The following is a 25,306-nucleotide window of genomic DNA, read 5'->3' as shown; positions in this document are numbered from 1 at the left end:
CGGCAAGTGGACCTTTGCTTCAGCGACCTTTTCTATGCGATCGCTGAACTATTTATGTCATTTCACCCGCCTTCAGAGAGACTTGCTCAAAGAGCTGGGTGAAATAGTACAGGATCCTTCTGCTGCGGGGTTTAAGGACAAAATAAACTCTCAGCTGGCTACTCTGAACTCCATTGTTAACTCCTCCATGCGGCTTATCTCTTATGCAGCCGATGGAGCGAGTAGGGCCACTGGCACAGGCGTTGCATTGAGACGTCACGCTTGGATGCGACTCTGTAACTTTGCCGATCCCTTTAAGACGTCCTTCACCAACACCCCCTTTGATGGTTTGGAATTGTTCAGACCTCAGGTGAAGAATACCCTCACCAGATGTGAGCAAGATGGTAAGACTCTCTCTGCCATGGGAGTCCGTTTTTTCATGCCTTCTAGACCTTATCCTAAGGGACAGAAGGGAGGAAAGATGTGGTTCCGCAAACCTCAGGGAGTCGCACCTGCCGCATGTGGTGAATTTCCCCCTAGAGGCAGAGGGGGAAATAATAACAGACACCGCCCCAGGGGCAGAGGGGGTCCTCAGAACCAGGGCTCTAGGGAATCTTTTCCTGACCAACCCTTTCAGCATTCCTGAGAAGCTGCCCGACTGTCTGCCTTCGGAGGCAGTCGGGGGAAGATTATCTCTGTACCAGGAAACCTGGCAATCCCTCTCCCAAGACACATGGGTACAGAAGATCATATCAGAGGGTTACAAAATCCCTCTCACTTTCCCTCCGGTACAACCGCCAAAACCCCATCCAGACATACCACCCATACAAAGTGGTCAGGCTCAGCTAGAAATAAAAAAGCTGTTAGAAAAAAAGAGTCATCCAGGCAGTGCCAGCAGATCAGCTAGGATCCGGAATCTACTCCAGATTCTTTTTGGTACCAAAAAAGACAGGAGAATGGAGACCCATTTTGGACCTCAGCAGGTTAAACAACTCTGTACTAAAGACAAAATTTCGGATGGTAACACTGCAGTCCATTCTACCCTTTTCGGGCAGAGACAACTGGATGTGCTCGTTAGACCTCCAGGATGCGTACTACCATATAAAGATACATAGGCGCTCCAGGAGGTTTCTCCGCTTCTGGCTGGGAGTCGGTCATTTTCAATTCAGGGCTCTGCCCTTTGGTCTCACCACAGCCCCCCGGGTGTTCACCAAATGTTTGGCAGTGGTCACGGCTCACCTGAGACAGAAAGGATTCCAGGTGTTTCCATATTTAGATGACTGGCTCATTTCCGCTACCACCAAACAGGATCTCATAATGGCCAGGGATTACACTATTCAACTTTGCAACAGTCTGGGTATTTCAATTTTGCAAAGTCCTCCTTGTCGCCTTGTCAATGTATAAACTTTATAGGCACCGTATTAAACACCAAAGAAATGTCTGCAACATTACCACCTCAGAGAGTGACAGACATAAGGCGGAATGTTCAGCCCCTGTTTCAGCCCAACAGAGTCCAAGTCAAGCTAGTATTGAAAGTGTTGGGCCTCATGGCGGCAGCGATTCTTCTACTTCCATTAGCCCGCTTCCACATGAGGCTCCTTCAGTGGATGCTGTTTTCTCAGTGGTCCTTTCAACAGCTAGCAATGACCCACAACATTTTGATAACCCCATCTTGCAAGAAACATCTCTCCTGGTGGATGGTTTCCCCTCAGCTTTTTCAGGGCAGACCCTTTGTTCTCCCCCCTCCAGTTGCCACTGTCACAACGGATGCCTCCCTGATCAGGTGGGGGGGGCATTATCAGGGCAGGATGGTCCAGGGCACTTGGCAACAGTCAGAATGCCACCTGCACATAAATGTCCTGGAGATGAGGGCGGTGCTTTTGACGTTGCAAGCCCTTCAGAGCTCTCTTCCCACGGGGACTATAGCAATTCAAATGAACAATATGTCTGTGTTGTGGTACATAAACAAGCAGGGCGGAACAAGGTCCTACCCCCTCTGTCGAGAAGCACTCAGACTTTGGCAATGGGCGATTTCATCTCAATGGTTTCTGATAGCAACGCACATCCCCAGGAAGTCCAACGTCATAGCAGACAGGTTGAGCAGAACTATCCTCATGCCTCACGAGTGGTCTCTAAATCAAGCAGTAGCAGACGGAATTTTTCAGAAGTGGGGCCAGCCTTGCTGCGACCTTTTCGCAACTCCCCAAAACAGCAAGTGCCTCAACTTCTTCACACTTTTTCCTCTGCCAGGCCAACCCCTCAGAGATGCTCTTGTTCACGTTTGGCCCCGGGATCTTCTTTATGCCTTTCCTCCCTTTCCGTTGATTCCGCAATTAATTCAGAAAGCAACTGCATTGAGATCCAAAATGATCCTCATTGCCCCGTTTTGGCCTCGACAAGTTTGGTTCCCGTTCCTGCACAAATACCTACTGGAACAGCCTTGGCATCTGGAACCCCTTCCTGATCTGTTGACCCACCTCACGGGCAAGCTGCATCAGTTTCTACATTCCATCAACCTCACAGCTTGGTTGCTCCACTTCCAGCAATAGTCAGGCTTCCCCTTATTTCTCCTACTGTTCGTGATATCATTCTGGCTTCCCATAAGTCCAATACTAGGAAGACTTATGCAAGTAAATGGAAACGTTTTTCACACTGGGCCCAAACTAGGTCCTTAGATCCTTTCCATGCACCCATTCATGAGGTTCTAGACTTTCTGGCGGAGCTTTTTCATTCAGGGTCATCATCGGCCACTATCAGGGTACAATTAGCGGCCATTGCTAATTTTCATGTTGGACTCTCAGAAGCAAATATTATGTCCCACAAACTCTGTAAAGCCTTTCTCAAGGGCATCTTTTTGCTCAGACCTCCAGTCAGAGATTCACCCCCACAATGGGATTTGAATTTAGTTCTAACCTCACTAATTCTGCCCCCTTTTGAACCTGCAGCTTCTTGCTCCCTCAAACTTCTTTCTTGGAAAATGCTGTTTTTAGTAGCTATAACATCTGCCAGAAGGGTATCAGAACTTCAAGCCTTGTCTGTCCGTCCTCCTTATTTGGTTTTTCATAAAGACAGGGTAACTCTCAGAACAAACCCTTCCTTCCTTCCTACCAAAAGTGTTATCGGAAGCAAATCTAAACCACTCCATTGATTTGCCTGTCTTTTTCCCAGACTATACCAACAGAGCTGAACAAAAATTACATTCATTAGATGTTCATCGCCAATTATGGTATTACCTAGACAGGACAAAACAATTCAGAAAGTTAGACCAGCTCTTTCTCTCTTATGCTGCAGGCAAGAAAGGGCTTCCAGTATCGAAGGTTACTCTTTCCAGATGGCTGACATCTATTATTACCTTGGTCTATGAGTTGAGACAGAGGCAACTTCCCTCTAGGCCTAAGGCTCATTCAACCAGGGCACTATCAACTTCAACGGCGTTTTAAGCAAGGTTACCACTAGATGCCATTTGTGCAGCAGCTACTTGGGCGTCCAAACATACTTTTATTGCCCATTACATGCTTGATTTAGCCTCCAGAAATAGAGCTGATTTTGGTTCCACTGTACTCAGGAGTCTGTTCCATTGAGCCACCCAGGACTAAGATGCTAGGGACACTGTCCCATCCAGCAAGAATGAAGGTGAGAATGACAACTTAACATTAAGAAGTTGTCTTACCATAACGTTCCATGTTAGTTGTATTCTTCTCGCCTTCTTTCTTGCGTCCCTCCCTCCTGCCCCCTAGCCTGGATAGACTTGAGGTTTCTGAGTCATTCCATTTCTGGAGATACAATATGTTGAGTTGTTTTCCTTGTATTCTTAGTGTTACTAGCAGGTAATCTGTACTCATAAAAGAGGATTATAATATTATTATTATAATATTATTATTGATACTATGTCTTAGCTTCCAAACGAGATCTGGGGAGTTAGCGCATGGTATTGTGGGCTGCCTCGAGCCAGTAAAAATAGCTCTCAAGCTATAGTATAGGCCGAGTCGGAGCCGAGGATCGGCTCCGAACCCATCCAGCAAGAAAGAAGGCGAGAAGAAGACAACTAACATGGAACGTTATGGTAAGACATAACTTCTTATTATTGTTTATTGTAAGCAAATTTACTGTGAATAGCCTTGTTGTGTATTAAGTCAAATACATGGCTGACCTGTGCTGGAAATTGACTGTGGCAGTCCCGCAAAGGAGTAGTCCTTGCACTCTAAGGACAACTTGGTAAGCTGGCCACTGTCCTTTCTTTTGACCAATAGATTACACTGTATATGCCAGTTATTTAGTCTCCCTAGCTTCTTGGTGCCTGTATTCAGTACATGGAAGAAAACCTGTTATAGTTTCTGCCTTATTGATTGCTGTGTACTGGCTATAAACCAGTTGCTCTCTGTAATAACTGGCCTGTGACTGGGAAGCGCAAATATAAGTGGTTCTTAAGCAGCCACATTGCTAACTGGACAATAATACCGAGAAGGGATATACAGCCCAGTCATGGACCCACTCATTCAATGTCAGACCCCAGTAAAGCAGCCCTTGCCCACCTCAAAACAGGAACAGGCTACCTATCCAACCACCTAGAACTTGCAATACTACAGAGGAACATACGTCTCTTTAACAGTCACTGAAGTTCATGCCTATATAACCCACTACTCCCCTGATCTCTTCGTACCACATAAAACTGGTTGAAGCCAATTATCAAAAATACAGTAATACTCTCTACCAGGTTGTAACATTCTCAGACTAGATATAATAAAAAAAAAGGGTGGTGTTTCTTGTTTTTTTCTAAAGAAATATTTTAGATTTCTCCACTTACCATAATACTATATCCACTTTTAACGACAATGGACTCCGCATCTTGATCCTCAAACTGAATGCTCACAAAGCTCTAGCCATCATAGGTCAATACATACCACTTGATAACATTTCCTTGCTGGAAGAGATACTCTCCTGGATTTCAGTCAGCATAATACCGAAAACTATCTTCCTAGGGGACAGTAACATAGACTGGCAAATGGTAGCCCTAGAAAATCCAACAAATTCAATTCAGCTATATGGCTCCTTTAAGTGGAGCAAGACTCCAACTAGAATTAACATGGCCACATCTAAAGAATCCATCCTAGACTGGAATCTAAGATCCAACCCGAAAAATGTTGCCACAAGTAGCATCTTATCTGATAGTGCAAGTGACTACCAGCTGTGCTACATAATCAGACACCCCAAACAGTCCCACAAGGTTCATTACTATAACACAGTCAGAAACCGCAGTAACTTCAGTAAAGAAATTTTTAACTCCAGCATAGTCCCACTCAGCTGGGTTCTACCTAATTTTCTTCCTCTTGATGAAGCAGTAGACACATTTAATACAGTATTTCTAAACATTCTGTGAAAGGAAGCAGGGTTAAAAACAAAAAAAAAAATTAAAAACAAACCAGCCCCTGAGTTAACTAAAAAAAACAATGCATGCAACTTTGCGATAAAGCTTGGAACACTTGGCTACAAACCAACATGTCAAACATTCCTGCAAACAATATAGACAAGTAAGGAGCCATAGCAAGCAATGCATACAGACAAAAAAGCATATTATAGCAACACCTAAAATTCATCATAAAAAATCTAAAAACTTCTCAATAACTGCATTGCTCAGTCTTGGAAAACAAATGCATTCCAGCCCACCCATATCCAGTAACTCACAATCCATTGTTTCACAGTTTAACTCACATTTTATAAATACAGTAACTTCCTTCTTACAAAATTAAATTACTTCAAATCTAGCCATCCTACTGAAAATTATTGAAGACACAACAGAACTTCACACTCACTCCAGCGCCATTATCCACAATTAAAAAACACCTACCATCCCATAAAACAACTGTTGCCCCTGAGGAACTTCCATCTGAATACCTTAGACTCCCCGCAGATAGCCTTGCATATCCTGTGTCAATTGTAATGAACTGCTCTATTCAAGAAAACTATGTCCCCACCTTATGGAAAAACTCCTATATAATACTACTCCATAAAGGTGAATCATCAACCGAGCTCAAAAATCTATCGATCAATCACGTTTTTCTAACCTTTATCCAAAATCTTTGAAAAGTATTTGCTCTCAGCTTTCTACATCTATTTATTATATTCATTTGTCATTGTTTACCAGGAAAGTCCAAGTGGGTAATGGCCATTTTCAGCGGAGGCTAGGGAGAAAAGCTCCATTTGCTTGCATTGCATTAAACTAAGTTTCAGTTAAACATAGAGTAATAAAATATTTATTTACATTTATACACAAACAGTGGTTAAATTTATACATTCTAAGATTTTACAGAGGTGGATTACTTCTCACACCCAACTCTCTCCTCAGAGTATGGTTTCAAATCCAGCCACAGTACAGCCACTGCCCTTCAAAGATTCACATTTATAATAAAATCAAAATAGAGAACGAGGTCTTCTAACCTTACCCTGTTACTGGATCTAGCCAAGACATTTGTCCCCCGTTACTGGATCTAGACAAGACATTTGACACAGTCAGTCATCAAATTCTCCTAACTGAATGCTCTTCCTCTGGGCTACTGCCCTCCTCACTTAACTGGTTTCTTGGTTACCTCACTAATAAGTCCCACACAGTGAAATGTCAAGATGATTTCTCCTCTTTCCTTCCAGTATCCTTCGGAGTCCCATAAGGCTCCATCCTAGGACCATTAGTGTTTAACTTTTTTATCAGTGACCTAAACACAGCAGCTAGAGAGGTCACCACAGTACAATATTTAGACCACCCCACTCTAATATGTGTTGCTAGGACACTACCCATGCTACAAAACACTCACCCAGAAGTCCTCCTCCTCCTCAGATAACTCAACAACTCAGCTCCTGAATCCCCAAAAAACTAAGCTGCCACAGTTCACCCCAATTCTCTTTTTCTCAAAAACCCCCCGCTTTTAATAGACTGTCATCCAACAAGACCAATAAAGAGGTGGTATCCCACACAAAACTACTAGGTGTAATTATAGACAACTACATATAATCTGATCTCCACCTTCAACAAGCCATAAGAAAACCCTCCAAAAGCTATACTGCCTCTATAGTGTAAAACACTATGTTACTGATTCTGTTAGACAGGCTACTTCCCCACCCTGTTATATGCATGTCCTATCCTAACCAATCTGAATTCCTGTCTATCAGCCAAACTAGAACAGTGCTACAATAAAATAGCCAAATTTGCAACCAACCAACAATATTGATCAAATCAATGTCTTTCTTTAAAACAAGTAAACTGTCTCGAACTAAGTAATTCACTATTGTACTTGCAGTTAATTACAACCTTCAAACTACTGCACAAACCTTAGAAATCCATTTCTCTTCACTCCAGCTTTCAGCCTCACACTACTAAAAGACCTCTACACTCAAGTGACAAATCAGTACTCTCTATAACTAAACTTAACAGTGCAGGATACTCCCTGTATTCACGCTGCAATGCTAATAGCTGGAATACCATCCCACTCTACTTAAGGACAGTCTGCAATCTGAACAATGTTACTAACTGAAGCAACACCTGATAGATTATTGGCTCTGTACCTGCACACACCTGGTTAAACTGGTATATAGCTACAAGAATTCATGCCATAACTGTATGTTGTGCAAAACATAATGTACTATTATCACAACCATATCATCCTCTATCATCTTGTCCCCTTTAGCTTCCTTGTGTCCCACCCTCCTTCTTTTTTTGTGTTGCTTTAACATTTTATCCTGTCTTCATATGTCCTAGATTTTGAACAAGTCCTTATAATAACAGATATTCTTACATAAAATTTGACAATCTATGCATACTGATGAGTTTGCACTGCCAATACTGCCCTCTATTAAAAAAATGAGTAAATATTATCAAAACTGTTTTAAAATGATGATGTAACTGATATTAAGAAAGTCTGCATAATGGAAATGTTTCTCATAAATGATACTAATTCTAGTGATGAAGCAATGCAAATGTCCATGACATCTGTGAAAGGAACTCTTCTCCTTGGACCTCTGCTGAAATTGGGCACTGCTTGGTCAGGCTTTCTCAATAAGTAATTTGCCAATAAATAAACATTTTACTTGTATTTTTTCACAGCTGTTTACATTCAGGTAGTATCAGTATAGAGTGGAAGTTTGGGCTGAAAAGTTCCATGCAATCTAGCGGGTGTTAGTATATAATGCAACATAGTTTCATATATCTACAACTAAACTGTCTGTTCAGATACATTCAAAAATTATTGGTTTACTAAGTGATGAATGCAATATCATTCTACATTCTGATGATCACAATTGTGGTACTCTATCAGTGTTTAACAGCAGTTTCCTGATTAAACAGAACATGCTAAGATGGTTTAGAAAAGTGAACTAAGCACTCAAAAGGTAAAATAATAAACCACTTGTCTAGATTATTTACATTCCCCAAAAAAGTCATGCAGTCTGATTTGAGTCATTCACAGAATGGGACTGCATGTAATAGAAGACTTAGTCCACCAAAGCAAAATAGATGAATACAGACTACAACATTGTCATTGTTTACAATTTAGAGCCTTGTATTTTATTTGTTGAAACTTTTATACTTTGGTTTCAAGTTCCCATAAGGCATTATGAAGTTGCGGATATTATACTTTCTGGAGTCAACATGATTATCATGTTTCTTCTGAAATGTTTCCAGGTTTTTGGAGCATTTTATTTGCCTGGGTAGGTTGTTCCCCAATTTAGCAAATCTTATAGGAAAATATCTGCTTTTTTGTTTTTTACTGAATAACTATTCGGTGCTAAAAACAGGAAATGTCTTTCTTTAAACTCTCTCAGAGAGTATGTTTTTTTCATATGGCATAATTCCAGCCAATATTTTATACATGGCTCCCCTTAAGAAATGGTATTTGTACAATGGCAAGATGCAAGTTCTCAATTTATTCTTATACATATTTGCAGTTATTAATTTTGATTGCATGTGATTTGAAAGGTCAAATCCAGAATAACTGCATGGCATCTAGTTAATGGTATGACTGCAATATGGCCACTTTTATCCTGTGGAAGTGAGGGTTATACCGCCTTGGATAATTAATACTGTTTTATTAAGGTTAATATTTGCTTGGAGGCCCAGTAAACTATTTCTGTAATAAATTTAAACTGTTTCTGTTTGACAGTTTTACTGCACAGGATGAGGAGATGGAACCCCTAGGTGATTCTGCATTCATTATCTAATTTACAATTTACATGGTTATTCATTTGCTCTTTTCATACGAAAGGTGAAGAGAGACCTATTAAGATCCATGTGGGATAGTGGCATGGTACACAGCAAACAGTTTGAGTATCATTCTAGAAGTATTCTACCTACTGGGAGAGTGACACTACTCAAGGAAAGAATAGGGCTGGAATGGCAAGCTGTATAGAATGGCAGCTTTTTGCATCCTCGATCATATCTAGCTGAAGATAAGGAAATTGGTAGGATGAATAACAAAGCTGAAAGAAGAAGACGACAAACACAAACCTTCAATTACCGACCTACCCCCTAGTGTGACAACCAAGACAGACAGACACACACATGTTCACACTTATCTGACTTCAATCATGCCCCAACAGACGTGCTCGTGCCCACACACACACACACACAAACAAGCTCTTCCCCTACCCCGTGTCGTCAATGAATGTACCTGAACCCCTGGCTGCTTCTATAAGAGTAAATGTGTGCCTGCCATCTTTTGACCTTTGTTCACTTTGTTATTCAACAGTAGAAAATTATGTATATGTGATTCTTTAAATAATTTGACAGTTGCAGGAATTTCTGGGGGAAAAGAGTTGGCTAATTGGCAAATCCCCTGGATTAGCTCAACCAGCAGGATTGCCCTCTGCTCTGAGAACAGCACCAGCATGAAAACTCTTGGTAAGCCTTTCTAAATCCCAGCACTAGATCGTAAGCTATACCCACTTATTCATAACTAATGAAGCTGAAAACCTACTTATAACCGACTGGACACTGTAATCAGAACAAGAATGAATGAAAATAATTAATGTCAACTGCAAATGATAACATTTTAATAGGTTGCAAATTATAAACTCTAGAAGCTGACATGTTTCATTGTTGCACATGAAGTAGTGAACAGTGATATTGATAAATTCTAAGGCTATGAGTCAGTGGGTATATTACATGAACGATGAACTTAACAAGATTATTGCACAACTTTGTCCTGTAATTGTATTTTGTTTATTTTTATATTGCTTCCTGGATCTTATTCAGAAAAAAACATACTGTTCTTTTTCATCTACCCAGTCAACAGACTGCAAAAAAATGGACTGATCTTGCCAGCTTGTAATGCTAGTTAAATAATTCTACAGTTTTCATAAAGCCATAATAAAAATTTCAGTAAAGTCACAACATTGCAGCATTTAAGTTGAGTATCCTGCTGTCCTTACTATAGTGTTTACCTCTATAGAACCTACTTCTATTAAAGTAGCTCTGTGCAGACCCCAGAGCAGACACTAAAACACTCATTAGTAAACCTTTAAAAGATTAGCTTAGATGCTCTTTGCTGCACATTTGCTTTAAACTGACTACCTCATTGGTAGTTTTATAGCTTACATCAGCAGCTTAGAATATAGGTTAGAGTCTTGTTAAAAGCAGTCAAGCTCTAAAAGCTTCATCATTTTGGCAATCTCAAAGGGTAATGATACCAAACAAAATAAAAAAAGAAAAGCACTGCATCTTATTTATGATTGTTATTCCCAGGTAGATTTAAAAATTATTATATAATATCCGAAAACAAGGAACAGTCCACTATAATGAAAAACAATCCGCACTCCTGTCCCAAAAGATACAAGGAAACTCCAGCACAGCACCAGTCGTCACAATGTAAAAACAAGTGGAATTTATTGTAAAAAAGAATTTAAAAATATGTTAAGCGCTTTCATCATCCGTAGACTTCATCAGAACAGTTACCACATCTATTCACAACACTTATAAATACATCTCACATCACCTGACACACATTAATTAAATCACCTGACATTATTTAATTACAATTTAAGGTGCTAAAGCTGAATTTCCGTAATCCATTTTTCTCCCTCCCCTAAAGACTTCTAACACATTTGTCATTGAGCATCATACCTAGTAAGCATTTGAATGAACAAACCATACTTAGATTCAATAAATATACTTTATAATACACATGTTTCTTGCATAAATACCAAAGGTTGATCTCATAATTGTGTACACACTAATAAAAACTATCCCTAACATATATTCATAAAACCTTCGATGCCACAAGAAGTTCATTATTTGTTGTTATTATTGGATATAGTTATCCAGAATGGTCTAATATAGGTTTAATTGAGATGTGGTCTTTAGCACCTTAAATTGTAATTAAATAATGTCAGGTGATTTAATTAATGTGTGCCAGGTGATGTGAGATGTATTTATAAGTGTTGTGAATAGATGTGGTAACTGTTCTGATGAAGTCTATGGATGATGAAAGCGCTTAACATATTTTTAAATTCTTTTTTACAATAAATTCCACTTGTTTTTACATTGTGACGACTGGTGCTGTGCTGGAGTTTCCTTGTATCTTTTGGGACAGGAGTGCGGATTGTTTTTCATTAAAAATTATTATGTAAAGTAATATTAAACGTAAAACTTCATTCTCAGAAGCATGAATTTAAATGCATTCTGAAAACTAGTTTTAATACAAGTTACATCTTCCAGTATATAGCAAACTATTACAATTGGTAGTGTTTGCAGTTGTAAACATTGCCACATTTGGGATTACTGGAAATCCATCTGATTTTTTTTTTTTTTTGCCTACATTGGTATAAAGTCTTCCCCAAACACCCTTGAGACGTTTTACCTCTAAACTGAAGCAGAAGAGCTCTGTAGGCCTAGCTATACTGAGGAAAATGTAAAGGTTATGTTCAAATGCTAGTATCAAAATATCACAACAATAAGCAGTGAAAAATAAAATGGCTGCTAACCTTTAACCTGGTTGACATCTGGTATCCAACAGGTTTGCTTGTCTCCCCACCGGGCCAAATTATCTTCCTGTCGGGAAGTAGTAAAACCTAATTATGCAGACAAATCAGATAAGATAAATTAATTCAGTTTCCTCACTATTATCCTAATGTTTTCAATAGGTCTTTGGTATTTGAGATGAACGTACATGGCTGCCATTGAAAACACCAACTTGTACCAGCTTGCGGTTTTGTAGATTCATGATACTGTAATTGGCATACTTCCTGTCCCCGTCATCATTAAACTCTATTCGACCAGTTACGCCCTCTGGAAACTTCGTTGACATCAGCACTCTGCAGAAGGGAAAATAGTCCAATGTTATAGCATTTGCCTTTTTTTTACTGAAGTGATAATACATACGTAGTGTTCATGGGCCCAAGGTGACTATCATGGATCATGTAGCAATTAAAATTCCCTTCCTGTACCTCCTTTATAAAACGAATACTGCTAGACAATAGAAATGTTAGGTTTACCATAACAAGGGCAGTACTACCTCATCAAATATCTAAAAGTTCAGCATTCTTTTATTTAAGAGAGAGATGTCTGGGATTTATAGGCAAGTGTTGTAATCTAGTGCAGTGGTAATTATCAGGTGTTTGTGGCTACACATGTATTATGCATTACCCTGGAATCAACACTCACCTTCACATAGCTGATAATTAACATTGTATTGTACAATGTTTATCTAGGACTGTCATCCAAAAGGCTTTGTGTCCCCTTGCTGTATCCTAACCACACAGTGGTTCACATCATATGGCATACTTCATCTCTCATCTGTTGCTCTGTTTCAGGCCACAGAACTTTTCTGTTCTCTTATTAGATTGACCTTTGTGTGCATATGTGTGTGTGTGTGTGTGTGTGTGTACATGTTAGTTAAATAAGTCACATTTTACAAAATAAGTAAATAAATAAAATAAAAAGCAACTGTAAAGCTGTGGAAGCCAGTCATAAAATAATGTCTTTTGGTGCTAAACAGTAAATAGATTAAAGCACTTTCAATGCTTCAACAATGATACAGAGGGATAAAGCCCTGACTATGGTCTGCTTAGAACTTGGGGTGACTCATGGAACAACATCAAGGGATGGGCATTCGCATGCCCTGGTAAGAGGGAAGTTCTCTGGGCATCTCTTGTGATGATTCCTGGTGGCATCTGGGGACATCGCTATTGTAAGGCATTGTCCATAGGGAGAATAGGGTGGGGACATACCTGAGAAGATGCAGAGGTGGAATGAAACTCTGCATGTCCCCATTGCATCCCTGCCCCTAGGACTCTGACACAAGATCTGTTTGGCAGTGGGGAGTTCAAGGATAGGTCAATAAAGGAAATCCCCCTTGTCCGATGTTGACAGTCACACTCCCAGGGTGTCTTGAAGATTTCCCACCCTTATCTGATCATGTCTGGGGGCATAGGAGGTGGCTGGTAAACCCAACAATAGGCCGAAGGAATTTAGTAGGGAGCCGTAGGATCGTGCACTTTTGTTGTAGTTAAAACATTGCATTTAATGGGCCATGTTTTTCTCTGTTCTCAGGTTACATATGAAAACATGATCTGCAACATATAAAATGTTTTCCTTTTTACACTATATTAAATGAGAAAAAGTAGAACAAGCGAGCTGCAAATATGCTACAGCCTATGGATCTAGGAATTGGTCCAAGCATAACTTCTGCATACTATGTAATTCTGAACAACTCTATAAAACAGATTAGTGCTCATGGATTATCCACTGAAAACAGAAAACTATAACTTAGAGGCTCTTAACTGTGCAAAGAAAGACACTGAACAAGTAAATAACTAATAAAGAAAACATGTCGGAGAACTGTATATCACGTATATATATCAGGATATAGGTAGCACTGTGAAACTATAAAAATAATGGCCAGAAGAGAATACAGTTCGAGTAAAGTCTGAGATCTGAGTCACCGTCCCAGGTGCAAAGTGACTATCTACACTTCCTTGGGACAGGGTCAGCTAATGGCTTGTGTCCCAGACGTTTTACAGGTGCGGAGAGCACCAAGCAGCCAACCTTTTGCTCCTATCAGTCTGTTAGAGGATTTGAATTCAATGCCATAATTCTGCCACCTGGTGGACAACAAGTGAATGACAACTGCAGGGATAATGTGTCCAGTGTGTGAAAAAGACCACGTACAGCACCACAGGTATAGCAGCATGATGCAGTTTATGCACCATTTATGGGAGTCGGACAGTTGCAGCATTGGTGCCGTCCTGCCATAATATTATATGTCTTGCTTGCATCCAGCTATCAGTCCCTACTTTGCGAGATTTCATTGCAAAGATAGCCTTTCTTTCATGAAGACCAAATCCATGTAATTACTCTGGAAACATTTGCACAAAGGGTACTAAATGGCTCAGTTCTCATTTGGTGCCACATAGGATCATAGAAATCCACAGTGAAAATAGGTAAAAGTAAAATACAAACAAAGTTAAATGCATAAATTAATCATCCTAACAAGGAATGTGCAAAGTAGTAAGCTGACTTTCAAAGCAATCTCTGGCTGTCATTGAACTTTTTGTCATGATTGCGTAATTTTAAATGACTCCGTATAAAATAATGTATTTTCACAGTTTCACACGTGGTATTTCAGAGTCCTTTTTGTGAGTTTGCAAAGGAAATAGTAGTCACAGCTTAACCGTAACATTTCTATGTTTTTAAGTCAATAGGTTCACTTGTTAGGCTCATAAAAAATGGCTTTTAAGAAGCATGATTTCTGTAATCCAGTGCTGAAATTTTTTTAAATTTTCCTGTGTGTGTGTATGTGTGTGTGTTTATATATACCTATAGCTATATCTATATAGCTCATATTTCTCAACCGTCTAGGTTTTTGCTTCATATTTTTGGTCTCTTCTTCATAAAAATGTGTGTTTCTGGCAAATAATTGATGGAGTTCACTAGATAATGACAGACATTTGAGTTTCAGACTTCAGAAAATTCATGCTAGCACAGCATCTGTTTTTCTAGTCACTTTCTAAGTTTATAATAGCATTATTTAAAGTTTGTCCCTGTTTTTGGGCCTTTCTCCCCCATTACTTCTGTATTTGTCCAGATTTCTTGTGCTAAGAGGTTGAAAGGTACGATACTAGCTATATCTATCAATCTATTTTATATGTATAATACACACACACACATCAAATATTAAAGCTATAATCCACAAATGTGTGTGGGTACATTAGGATTTATCTACAATTCGTGTCTTTTGATCATGAGGGCAAAGCATGAATGATTGAATAAGCCATCCATGGGTAAATCCTGATATATCCACAAACAGTGGTAATTATTGTTTTTATACATTAACATTATTTAAGAAGGAAATTACTTACCCATCTTAAATATTGCAATTATATAAGGTGACGTCTTTCTTCTTTATCATTGTTTTCACTCTTCGGATGTATTGCACATGCGTATGGGCTTTACGCTCCCATGCTTGCACAATAAATCAGTGCAAGAGAAGCAATGAAGAAAACAGAATCTCCGCTGCTGTTTGCTTAGTTATAGTTACAGGGACAGCGCAAACATATGAGAAAAATCAATTGTTTCTGTTGCAGTTTTGCAGAACACACCTCATTTTGTCTCATATTTTGATGTGTCCTCCAGTATACGCCAATAGAAAACTTTGGTTACTGAATGGTACTAGAGTGGCTGGACTTTTTCTTTTGGTATATATTCGGTTTACAGTGGGCACACTGGTTGGGCTGTCCAATCAGTGTTTTTGTTTTTGCATAGTAATAGCTACTTTTATATCAATATTTATCTATATATGTATATATACACGTGTGTTTGTGTGTGTGGCACAGTGGATAGCATTGTTGCCTCACAGTAAGAGGTTCCCTGGTTCAATTCTCAGCTGGGCTGCATTCTGTGTGGAGTCTGCATTTCTTACTTGTGTTGGTGTGTTTCCTCTAGGCGCTCTGGTTTCCTCTCATATTCCAAAGACATGCAATAGGTGGATTGGACACTCTAAATTGGGCATAGATGCGAGTGTGTGCACACGTGTGAGTATGGAAGAACATCTGTGACAGGGATAGATACCTGACAGTGTGAACCTTGACTGTAGATTATTGTTACATGCCGAACCCATGTGCAAAAATAAGAAAAAAGGGTTGTGGGATGGATGGATATATGTGTATAAAGATTGGCTAGAATTCATAGTCAGACTAAATACTCTGCCACAGGTAGTCATGTGGTCAGCAGCCACATGCATGGTGGGCGTGATTCACAGAAACATATGGCAGAGTGGAGCAGAGCAACGGGTGACATGCATTGTACAAATATATATAAATAATGGTGTGATGATATGCAAATTTGTGAATCCAAATAAGATAATGGTATGCAAATGTATACAAGTAAAATTACACAGAGTTTCATTGTCATAGTAAGAGAATGTTACATATCCGCTTGCACAACTCCAACAAAGGCCAAAACTTTTGGGAAATATCTGCACTGCAGACACCAGTAATATTCAGATTCACATTTGAACAGGAACATTGTCTTGTGCTGATCTCCACCATCTCTTGTCTGGTGGCTCACCTTGGTGGATGATGGAAACACACAGGATTATGAGTGGATCACTAATCGTAACTTGCTTACTATGTGTTTGAGACATGGATGCCAACCTTGGTGGATGATGGAAACACACAGGATTATGAGTGGATCACTAATCATAACTTGCTTACTATGTGTTTGAGACATGGATGCCAACCTTGGCGGATGATGGAAACACACAGGATTATGAGTGGATCACTAATCGTAACTTGCTTACTATGTGTTTGAGACATGGATGCCAACCTTGGTGGATGATGGAAACACACAGGATTATGAGTGGATCACTAATCGTAACTTGCTTACTATGTGTTTGAGACATGGATGCCAACCTTGGCGGATGATGGAAACACACAGGATTATGAGTGGATCACTAATCGTAACTTGCTTACTATGTGTTTGAGACATGGATGCCAACCTTGGTGGATGATGGAAACACCGAGGATTATGAGTGGATCACTAATCGTAACTTGCTTATTATGTGTTTGAGACATGGATGCCAACCTTGGCGGATGATGGAAACACAGAGGATTATGAGTGGATCACTAATCGTAACTTGCTTATTATGTGTTTGAGACATGGATGCCAACCTTGGCGGATGATGGAAACACAGAGGATTATGAGTGGATCACTAATCGTAACTTGCTTATTATGTGTTTGAGACATGGATGCCAACCTTGGCGGATGATGGAAACACACAGGATTATGAGTGGATCACTAATCGTAACTTGCTTATTATGTGTTTGAGACATGGATGCCAACCTTGGCGGATGATGGAAACACACAGGATTATGAGTGGATCACTAATCGTAGCTTGCTTATTATGTGTTTGAGACATGGATGCCAAGAAGTTTACCTCGTGTGAAGCCTGAGATCTGAATCTTGGCATCTGTGTTGAGAACAGAAAGCTGTTTTGGGATATCTGATCATAATTTTTTGTAGTGCATGGAAACTTGTCTGCTCTATGTACTACTAAGTACAGATATACTCGATTAGGAAAAAAAAGTGTTGTACCAGTTTTAAAAGACAGTAATGTAGATTGGAACTCCCCTGTGTAAGGGAAACAGCTGGTTCCAAAATACATTGAGTGTAATATAGATAGCGGACAGAAACGGAGATGAAACTGACCTGTTTCATGTTCTGCTGCTATTTACACACAAATATTAGTTAAATAGCTTCCTGGTTTAGTGCGACTATAGCACCAGATGTAATATTAACAGCATAGAGTATGCTTAATTGTTAAACACCCTTCTAAGTTTTAAGGTCAAGACTCGCACTATAGTAGCATTGAACCAGGATGTCATTTAACTGATATCTCATTGTAATTGCATCACTCTATGCACTATGAAAACATTATAGGTAATGGATAACACTGCAATTAGGCAGAATTGGAGATAGATAATTAGTTCTGTATTGACTGGTATATTGTAAAGAGCTTAACAGACATGTATCACCCACATTCATAATCCATGGGAATGCATATCCTTCCTATATATGCACAGGTAAAGGTATACATAGCAGTCACTACCTCAGTTACTGGGACTTTTCAAAGTCCTACTTGGGGCATGTTGAGTATGTCGCAAGCACAACCATCAAGAATACTAAACAAGTTCATGGAAGTTATACTTTATACCCTCCCATTTCCTAGCACAAGCCACAACCACTAATGTAAAGTAACCACTCCAACCCTTTTACATACTGCACCTGTACTGCTGCAGTTCATGTCTGAATATTCATCGGTAACAAAACTCCATAACAGTGCGATTACTTCTACTGGGGAAGATTTTTAAATGAAAATTTAAGATAAAATAAGTAAAGAAATATTTCATGCAAAGAAAATACACAGACACACGTGTTGCTGCACGCGCACACACACACACACACACGCACAGTACTATTAGCTACTGCAGAAACATTACATACCAAACATGAAGGAATAGAGGGCAGAATGTATTCTGAAACATTATGAATAAGAACTATGTTGTATACTGTAATTAGAAAAAATTTACATTATTACCAAAATAAAATAAACAGAAAACAGAACCCACACTGCAAATACAGGTTATATGCAAAAACAACTATATTTGCAGTATTACTATGTCATTATGTTATACTGTATACCGTATTACTCTGTCATTATGTTATACTGTATACCGTATTACTCTGTCATTATGCTATACTGTATGCAGTTCTACTCTGACGTTATATTGTATGCAGTATTACCCTGACATTGCTATACTGTATGCAATATTGCTCTGACCTTATCTTATACTGTATGCAGTATTATTCTGTTACTGTAAACTCTATGCAGTACTGCTCTGACATTATTATACTGTATGCGGTATTACCCTGACATTGTTATACTGTACACAGTATTACCCTGACATTGTTATATTGTATGCAGTTTTACCCAGACATTCTTATACTGCATGCAGTATTACCCTGGCATTGTTATACTATACGCAGTATTACCCTGACATTGTTATATTGTATGCAGTAGTACTCTGACATTTATATTGTATGCAGTTTTACCCAGACATTCTTGTACTGCATGCAGTATTACCCTGACATTGTTATACTATACGCAGTATTACCCTGACATTGTTATATTGTATGCAGTAGTACTCTGACATTTATATTGTATGCAGTTTTACCCAGACATTCTTGTACTGCATGCAGTATTACCCTGACATTATGTTATACTGTACGCAGTATTACTCTTCTTCTTTCAGCTTTTTCCCGGTTAGGGTTCGCCACAGCGGATCACCTGTCCGCTCATGATTGGCAGTGGAGTTTTACAGTGTTGAATTGCCAGCCCAGCGCCCAACCTTCCACAGAAGGCACACACACACTCACACCTATGGCTAATTTAGTGTCTCCAATCCACCTACAGCATGTCTTTGGAATGTGGGAGGAAACCGGAGCACCCGGAGGAAACCCACGCAACCACAGAAAGGACATGCAGACTCCGCACAGAAGGCACCCCAGCTGAGAATTGAACCAGAGAACCTCTTGCTGTATGCAGTATTACCCTGACATTGTTATATTGTATGCAGTAGTATGACATTTATATTGTATGCAGTTTTGCCCAGACATTCTTATACTGCATGCAGTATTACCCTGACATTATGTTATACTGTATTCAGTATTAACCTGATATTGTTATATCATATGCAGTAGTACTCTGACATTGTTATACTGTATGTAGTATTACCCTGACATTGTTGTACTGTATGCAGTATTACCCTGACATTGTTATACCATATGCAGTATTACCCTGACATTGGTGTACCGTATGCAGTATGATTCTAACATTATTATACTGTATGCAGTATTACCCTGACATTATGTTATATGCTCTGACATTGTTATTCTGTATGTAGTATTACCCTGACATTGATATACCATATGCAGTATTATTCTAACATTATTACACTGTATGCAGTATTACCCTGACATTGTTATACTGTATGCAGTACTGCTCTGACATTGTTATTCTGTATGTAGTATTACCCTGACATTGTTATACTGTATGTAGTATTACCCTGACATTGTTATACTGTATGTAGTATTACCCTGACATTGGTATACCGTATGCAGTATTATTCTAACATTATTACACTGTATGCAGTATTACCCTGACATTGTTATACTGTATGCAGTATTACCCTGACATTGTTGTACTGTATGCAGTATTACCCTGACATTGTTATACCATATGCAGTATTACCCTGACATTGGTATACTGTGTGCAGTATTATTCTAACATTATTATACTGTATGCAGTATTACCCTGACATTGTTATACTGTATAAGTATTACCCTGACATTGGTATACCATATGTAATATTATTCTAACATTATTATACTATACGCAGTATTATTCTAACATTATTATACTGTATGCAGGGCTCAGAGCTGATCCTTGATGTAATCCCACCTCCACCTTAAACGCATCCGTCACTCCCACCGCAGACCTCACCACTGTCACACTATCCCCATACATATCCTGTACCACTCTTACATACTTCTCTGACACTCCCCACTTCCTCATACAATACCACAACTCCTCTCTAGGCACCCTGTCATATCCTTTCTCTAAATCCACAAAGACACAATGCAACTCCTTCTGACCTTCTTTGTACTTCTCCAACACTCTCAGAGGAAATATCGCATCTGTAGTGCACTTCCTTGGCATGAAACCATACTGCTGATCATTAATCATCACCTCCCTTCCTCAGCTAGCTTCCACTACTTTCCCATAACTTCATGCTGTGGCTGATCAGTTTAATCCCTCTGTAGTTGCTACAGCTCTGCACATCACCCTTATTCTTAAAAATCAGTACCAAAACACTTTTTCTCCATTCTTCATGCATCCTCTCACTTTCCAAGATTTCATTAAACAATCTAGTTAAAAACTCCACTGCCATTTCACCTAAACACCTCCATGCTTCCACAGGTATGTCATCTGGACCAACAGCCTTTCTGTTCTTCATCCTTTTCATAGCTATCCTTACTTCCTCCTTGCTAATCCACTGAACTTCATGATTCACTATCTGCACATCATCCAACCTTCTTTCCCTCTCATTCTCTTCATTCATCAACCCCACAAAGTACTCTTTCCATCTCCTCAACACACTCTCTCCTGGATTGTGAGTATGTTTCCCTCATTATCCTTTATCACCTATACCTGCTGCACATCTTTACTAGCTCAGTCCCTCTGTCTAGCCAGTTGATACAGGTCCTTTTCTCTCTCCTTATTGTCCAACCTTTTATACAACTCTTCATACGCCTTATCCTTGGCCTTCGCCACCTCTGTCTTTGCCATGCACCTCATCTCCTTATACTCTTGTCTACTTTCTTCATCTCTTTGACAATCCCACTTCTTCTTCTTCACCAACCTCTTTCTCTGTATACTCTCCTGCATTTCTTCATTCTACCACCAGGTCTCCTTCCTCTTTCCAGATGTCACACCAAGCACTTTTCTAGCCATCTCTCTTACTAGCTCTGCTGTAGTTATCCAGCTATTCGGTAACTCTTCACTGCCACCTAGTGCCTGTCTTAACTCATCCCCAAACATCACCTCACAATTACCCTTTTTCAATTTCCACCATTTGATCCTTGGTGCTGCCCTCACACTCATCCTCCTCTTCTTGATCACCAATGTCATCCTACAAACCATCATCCTATGCTGCCTAATTTAACTTTCCCCTGCCACCACTTTACAGTCTCCAATCTCCTTCAGACTGGCCCTCCTACATAAGATATAATCCATCTTTGTGCATCTTCCTCCACTCTTGTATGTCATCCTATGCTCCTCCATCTTGTTAAAATACGTATTCATCACAGCCATGTCCATCCTTTTCATAAAATCCACTACCATCTGACCTTCTGCATTCCTTTGCTTAACACCATACCTACCCATCATTCCTCATCCCCTCTGTTCCCTTCACCAACATGCCCATTGAAACCTGCTCCAATCACCAGTCTCTCAACCTTGGGTACAGTCATCACCACTTCATCCAACTCACTCCAAAATTTTTCTTTCTCATCCATCGCACACCCAACTTGTGGAGCATATGCACTAACAACATTCATCATTACACCATCAATTTCCAGCTTCATAAACATCACTCTATCTGACACTCTTTTCACCACCAAAACACTCTTAGCATACTGTTCCTTCAGGATAATGCCTACGCCATTTCTCCACCTATCCACACCACGATAAAACAATTTGAAACCACCTCCGATACACCTAGCCTTGCTGCCCTTCCACCTGGTCTCTTGCACACACAATATACCAACCTTCCTTTGGTCCATCATATCAGCTAGCTCTCTCCCTATACCAGTCATACTGCCAACATTCAAAGTTCTGACCCATCACTACCACAGTCCTAGCCTTTACCTGCCTTTGGGCATGCCTTCCCCCTCTTCTCCTCCTTCGGCCAACAGTAGCCCAATTTCCGCCAACAAAATATTTAAAAAAATGTAAAGGATATGTACATTTTGTAAAATAGTGGTCAGAAAAGTGCACATTTTAGTGACTGCAACATGACAAGACTAGTCTTAATTCAGTAGAGTAGACAAAAGTGATACCATGACTAATTATACAAGTAAAGTGTAATAAGCATATATTCATTTAATCTCTTAAGAATAGGCTGGCATTTGACAAGTTAGAGCTTATACTAGCATGATATCATACTACTTTTATCAGCATTTTAAATAAACAGAATTTATAATTTAAATATAATAATAATTACACAAATATTATCATCCATGAGTTAAATGGGATGAAAGATCTTAATTATAACAATTACACAAATATTATCCATTACATAAATGGGATGAAAGATCTTTCTTAACTTTTAAGTTCACTGACCTTACAAAAAGACAAGACCGGCAGACAAGGAAAGAGCATTTAAGTTTAATTATGTTGTAGTTTCTTATGAATTTATAATAATCTGTTGAAATGTAAAAGTAATAAGCTACACACATCATCAAACAATAACATTTGCAAAAATAGTATTTTAAAAAAGGGAATTTTGTAATGTGCATCTGATAATGTGGATCTCTTGAGTTTATGATCCATCTTGTTGAAATGCAGAGATATGAGCAGTTAGCTACCTCTTTGCCATGCTTAACTGAAGGAGAGTGTTTCAAAGGTAACACTCCCTAGAGTAACAATATAAATATAAACGTTGAAGAATGAATAAATTAATGATGCTTTGCTTTCACTGAATCCTCCACATTATATACATGGATTAATAAAAATTAGATCTGAAATAATTTTTCATTATAAATATTATTAGAGTTCTAATTCTATCATTATGAACAAGAATCAAATATATGAATAGTTAAGTCTTGCATTGTCATATAACAGGATTTATTGAATAAAAGTTGTGTTGTCTTACTTATGCTAAAATCACCTTACAGATTTTAGAAGTGGATACAACCCTTATATTAAATGTCTTATAAGCACTAGCTAACTTACAAATAAATAAAAGCAATGTGATTCTTGAATTTATACTATGAGATTTCATTGCTGCTTTAGTAAAGTCTCTAGATCAAAAGTTTATAATACAGTTCACTTAATTCAGATGCAGACTACTCAGATACAGATTTAAATAGAAACAAATTAAAAAGTTATTTTCCAAACTAATATCTGGCAATTATGCATTAATAAGTTATAACATTCTGACTAGCTCAATAATACTAAATCAAGTCTCTCCAGAAAAGTATAACTGCATGCCAAAATCATCATAAAAGTAAACTTCAACAGGAAAATTTGTACCAGCTATAAGAGAAGCATCATTACCAAAGACTCCCACTTCTAGGTATGGCATTTTATAACTGGACGTATAACCATGATCTGATTCATTATGTATCATATAACGCAACAGTCTCTTTAAGTACTTTATTATTTAATCACAATTCACACACATACACACACACACACACACACACACACACACACACACACACACACACACACACACACACACACACACACACACACACATACACACATACACACACCAGAGCTTCCTTACAACTACTGCCTAAGCACAGAAAACGGAGCTTCCTTCCAACAACTACTGCCTAAGCATAGAAAACGGAGCTTCCTTACAACTACTGTATAAACACAGAAAACAGAGCTTCCTTACAACTACTGCATAAACACAGAAAATAGAGCTTCCTTACAACTACTGCATAAATAGAAAACTGAGCTTTCACCACTTAATGAATAAAACCAGCTTACCATGGGTGTTGACTCTAGCAGCAGGTGCACTAGCAGCAATAATGTGAGCAGTTTTTAACTTCCTCACACTTTTGTGTTTAAATTATGTTAGCGTGCAGTGCATGCATGACTCCTCCGTTGGGTGTTTAAAGAAAAACTCTGTTGTTACAGGTCTTGCAGCTGCCCCCCTTCCCTTCTAGTTCCGACACCTATGAATGTACCTGAAATGCTCTGGCTGCTGTTAATTTTGTTCACTTACTGCTCCGTGGTGGATTTCACCACCTCATAAAATATGTTGGGAATTACTTTAACAGGCACTTAAGAATGTTTTATTTTGAAAATAATTTATTTCATTCATCCATTAATTTTTTTTCTTTCTCTTAGTACTCTATCCATTTCTGAGTTTCTTGGTAACTGAAGCTTACCACAGGACTCAACAGATGCAAGGAAGAGGAAGTAACCCTGAAAGGGGTTGGGAGGGTGGCAACCATTGCAAAACACACACTCACTCATATATTGCATGCACACCTGATGCATTTTGGTGTAACACTAACTCACTACAGCACATCTTTGGCATGTGGAAGAAAAATGGAACACTGTGAAAATTCTCCAGAATAGGAAAAACTTGCAGACTCGCCTTTAAAAGTCTGTCCATGTGAGAATCAAACTGAAGAAGCAAGTGCTGTGAGGCAGATATGCTAACCAGTGCATCATCCTGCCTCTCCATTATCATGTGTATTACCTTATCTTTATAAAAAAAATTTGTAATATTTAACTATGTTAACTTTGTCTTTGGCATGTTTTATAATGTTTCTAGATTTAGGCACCGAAATAAAACTGGCAGACACCTATGACTTTGGTCTTAAAAGCTACTCAGATGAAGCTCAAAGGTCACTGTGTTTAATTATCCTGAAGTTGTCATTTGCTGCCAAATGCTTTTTGTATGTTGTAAAAAATTAACTCCATGAAATGCATAAATTAAGACATTAATTCATCAACATTAGAAGCAAATTCCAGACACCTACCAA

At 38.9% G+C, this 25,306-nt stretch overlaps 1 protein-coding gene across 1 annotated transcript in view; it reads right to left on the bottom strand.

Moving 5' to 3' along the window:
- Positions 1-25,306, bottom strand: part of LOC122790836 (glutamate receptor ionotropic, NMDA 1-like) — a 1,095,578-nt gene that overhangs the window by 183,176 nt on the left and 887,096 nt on the right. The window contains exons 7-8 of the mRNA XM_044058475.1: positions 12,129-12,273; positions 11,944-12,030 (exon numbers count right to left, since the gene is read on the bottom strand). Coding sequence (XP_043914410.1) covers positions 11,944-12,030; positions 12,129-12,273 — 232 coding nt within the window. The remainder of the gene's footprint in view (positions 1-11,943; positions 12,031-12,128; positions 12,274-25,306) is intronic.

The sequence above is a fragment of the Protopterus annectens genome, chromosome 16.part0 (assembly GCF_019279795.1).
Source record: "Protopterus annectens isolate FY-2018-M chromosome 16.part0, PAN1.0, whole genome shotgun sequence".
NCBI lineage: Eukaryota > Metazoa > Chordata > Ceratodontiformes > Protopteridae > Protopterus > Protopterus annectens.
Note: the sequence above shows the minus strand (reverse complement) of the source record. Positions and strands in the feature narration are given on the sequence as shown.